This window comes from Myotis brandtii, unplaced genomic scaffold (genome assembly GCF_000412655.1).
Source record: "Myotis brandtii unplaced genomic scaffold, ASM41265v1 scaffold833, whole genome shotgun sequence".
Classification (NCBI taxonomy): domain Eukaryota; kingdom Metazoa; phylum Chordata; class Mammalia; order Chiroptera; family Vespertilionidae; genus Myotis; species Myotis brandtii.
The window spans coordinates 100,673-103,160 of record NW_005371384.1 but is presented as its reverse complement, the minus strand read 5'-3'; the positions used below and the strand labels follow the sequence as shown (position 1 = coordinate 103,160).

The 2,488-nt window shown below is 41.0% G+C and overlaps 1 protein-coding gene across 3 annotated transcripts in view; it reads right to left on the bottom strand.

Annotated features, from left to right (window-relative positions):
* Positions 1–331: 331 nt before the first annotated feature.
* LOC102251999 (60S ribosomal protein L17) overlaps positions 332–2,488 on the bottom strand; it is a 5,268-nt gene continuing 3,111 nt past the window's right edge. For 2 of the 3 annotated variants that reach the window (XM_005884489.2, XM_014531968.1), the window contains exons 6-7: positions 1,602–1,793; positions 457–541 (exon numbers count right to left, since the gene is read on the bottom strand). In XM_005884489.2, the coding sequence (XP_005884551.1) occupies positions 494–541; positions 1,602–1,793 (240 nt within the window). In that variant the 3' untranslated portion in view covers positions 457–493. Of the gene's footprint in view, positions 542–1,601; positions 1,794–2,488 lie in introns of all 3 variants that reach the window. The other variant, XM_014531969.1, reaches the window with a different exon arrangement.

Sequence of the window (2,488 nt, the reverse complement as noted above, 5' to 3'; positions counted from 1 at the left end):
TACATCAAGTACAATACATGGATGAACCCTGAAAGTACTGTCAAAAACCAGAGCCAGTGGGCCACACATCCTGTGATGTTTCTTGAGATGTCAACAGGCCTATCTATAGCTAAGTAGTTCCCTAGGGCTGGGAGTAACAGCTAAACCACTGCCAAGGTTCCTCTCTGGGGTGATTACAATGTCCTAAAAGTGATTTTAGTGATAGATTCATAACAGTATACCAAGATCCACTGCACTGTGGTGAACTGGTGTTAAATCTCAATGAAGTGGCTGGAAAAAAATTTCACAGCTCCATGTTTTAATCCCATCCTATGCAAAAAAGCAGCAAGACTTTCAAAACAGCATGTTTATGACCCAAATTAATGACAGAACAGAATAATCTATTTTTAAGTTCTAATCAGAAAACTTGTTTTATCACTTGAAATATATTTAGTAATAAAGACAACCAACATTCTGCTTTTACTTTTTTACTTAGATTTATTTTATGCTGAATTTACTCCCGGGCCATAAGTTTTTGTTTCTTCAGTTTCTTCTGAGATATCTGGGGAAAGAAAATAAAAATGACTGTGAAATTTCCTGAAGAAACATCCACACATCTTATTAAAAAGAGGTCTTAGCTTCAGTGAAAGTAAAAAGAGGTCTTAGCTTCAGTGAAAGAACTGGAAACATCAACATAAAAGGGCTCTAGCTGGTTGGTCTGTAGACTGAAGGGTCCCAGGTTTGATTCCAGTCAAGGACACATGCATGGCTTGTGAGCTCAATCCCCAGTAGGGGGTTGTGCAGGAGGCAATGGATCAATGATTCTCATTGATGTTTCTATCTTTCTCTTTCTCTCTCCCTTCCTCTCTGCAATCAATAAAAATATATTTAAAAAAACATAAAAGGAAAGAGTCCTTTGGCATAGAGATGTGGTATGACTAATCAGGGAAGGAGTTTAAATTGATTTTCACTGAAGACAGTGACACCAGCTAAGGATTCCAATGACAGGATATTTAAGTGACAATATCAATACAAAAAATCTATTGGGTGTGAAGGGAAGATTTCAGAATCACTCCCAGTTTCCTGGCCTACCCAACTGAATGACTAGCTAACAATGCGGTATGATACATAGGAAAGTTGATAGGAAGAGAAACCATGAGAGTTCTTAACCATACCCTCCTCCCCCTCCCTTTTCTTATTTTTACTTTATCTAGGAGAACCCACTGTGGTAATCATTTCACAGTATACTTAAATCAAGCCATCATGTGGCATACCTTAAACTTTACAATGGTATGAGGCAATTCTCAAAACAACACTGACTTGTCATCATTTACTGAATATAGGCTTATCAGATCTGAGGGATATTTTTGGAAGTGGCAATGGACATGTAGGAGGGACTATCAGCAGACAATCACAGTTCTGATGTACCGAATGGTACAAAGTTACTATTCAGTATCAATCAGGAAACAAATGAGATCCACAAAAGTACAAATAAAATACAAGGTTGCTGGTTGCTCAGAATAGTTTCCTTTCATGGTTATTCCAAAGGTGTCCTAAGTTAGTCATCACAGCAACCACACATCTATACACAACTGAAACTGAGCAAAGACTAAGAAATTTACCTTTTTCTTCTGTGCAACCTCCTCTTCTGGTTTAGGAACAATCTGCTCCTTTGCAGTGAGGATCATCTCAATGTGGCAGGGAGAGCTCATGTATGGGTTAATCCGCCCATGAGCTCTGTAGGTTCTACGCCGCATCTTGGGAGCTTTGTTCACCTGAATGTGCTCAATGACCAGAGAGTCTACATCTAAACCCTGGGAAGAAGGGGAAGGAACATATCTTAACACCATCCATGGAAAATAAGTTCCTGCCTTAACGAACTTTTTTGAAAAGCAATCCTTAAGAATTAAGCCGAGGATCAGTTCAAGCAGTTACTTTAAACTTGGTTCTAAATGTCCTTCCTTAAATTAAACCTAACTACCAAAACTCAGTGCTATGCTAAGTGCATGTTAAAGATCACCAAGAGTACTGTTAATTTCTAAGCTTTGATGATAAACAAGATTTTGGCAGCATGGCTTAGCAGCTGAAAGGATTATACAACCAGCCCTGGCTGGTGTGGCTTATTTGGTTGGGTATTGTCCTGTGCACCAAAAGGTTGCCAGTTTGATTCGTGGTCAGGGCACATGCCCAGGTTTTGGGCTCAATCCCAGGTGGGGGTGTGCAAGAGGCAACAGGGATCCATGTTCCACTCTTACAGCGATGTTCCTCTCTAAAAACCTATATATAAATATAAAAAAGGCTAAGATAAGCGGCTAAGCAACCTAGCTATGACACGCACTGACCACCAGGGGGCAGACGCTTGATACAGGGGCTGCTGATTGACAGCAACTTTGCAGGGTGCCCTCTTCCACTCTGGGACCCCTGGGGGATCGAGGGATTGTCCGTGAGCCAATTTTAGTCTGATCCCCGCAGGCCAGGCTGAGGGACCCCACTGGTGCACGAACCCATG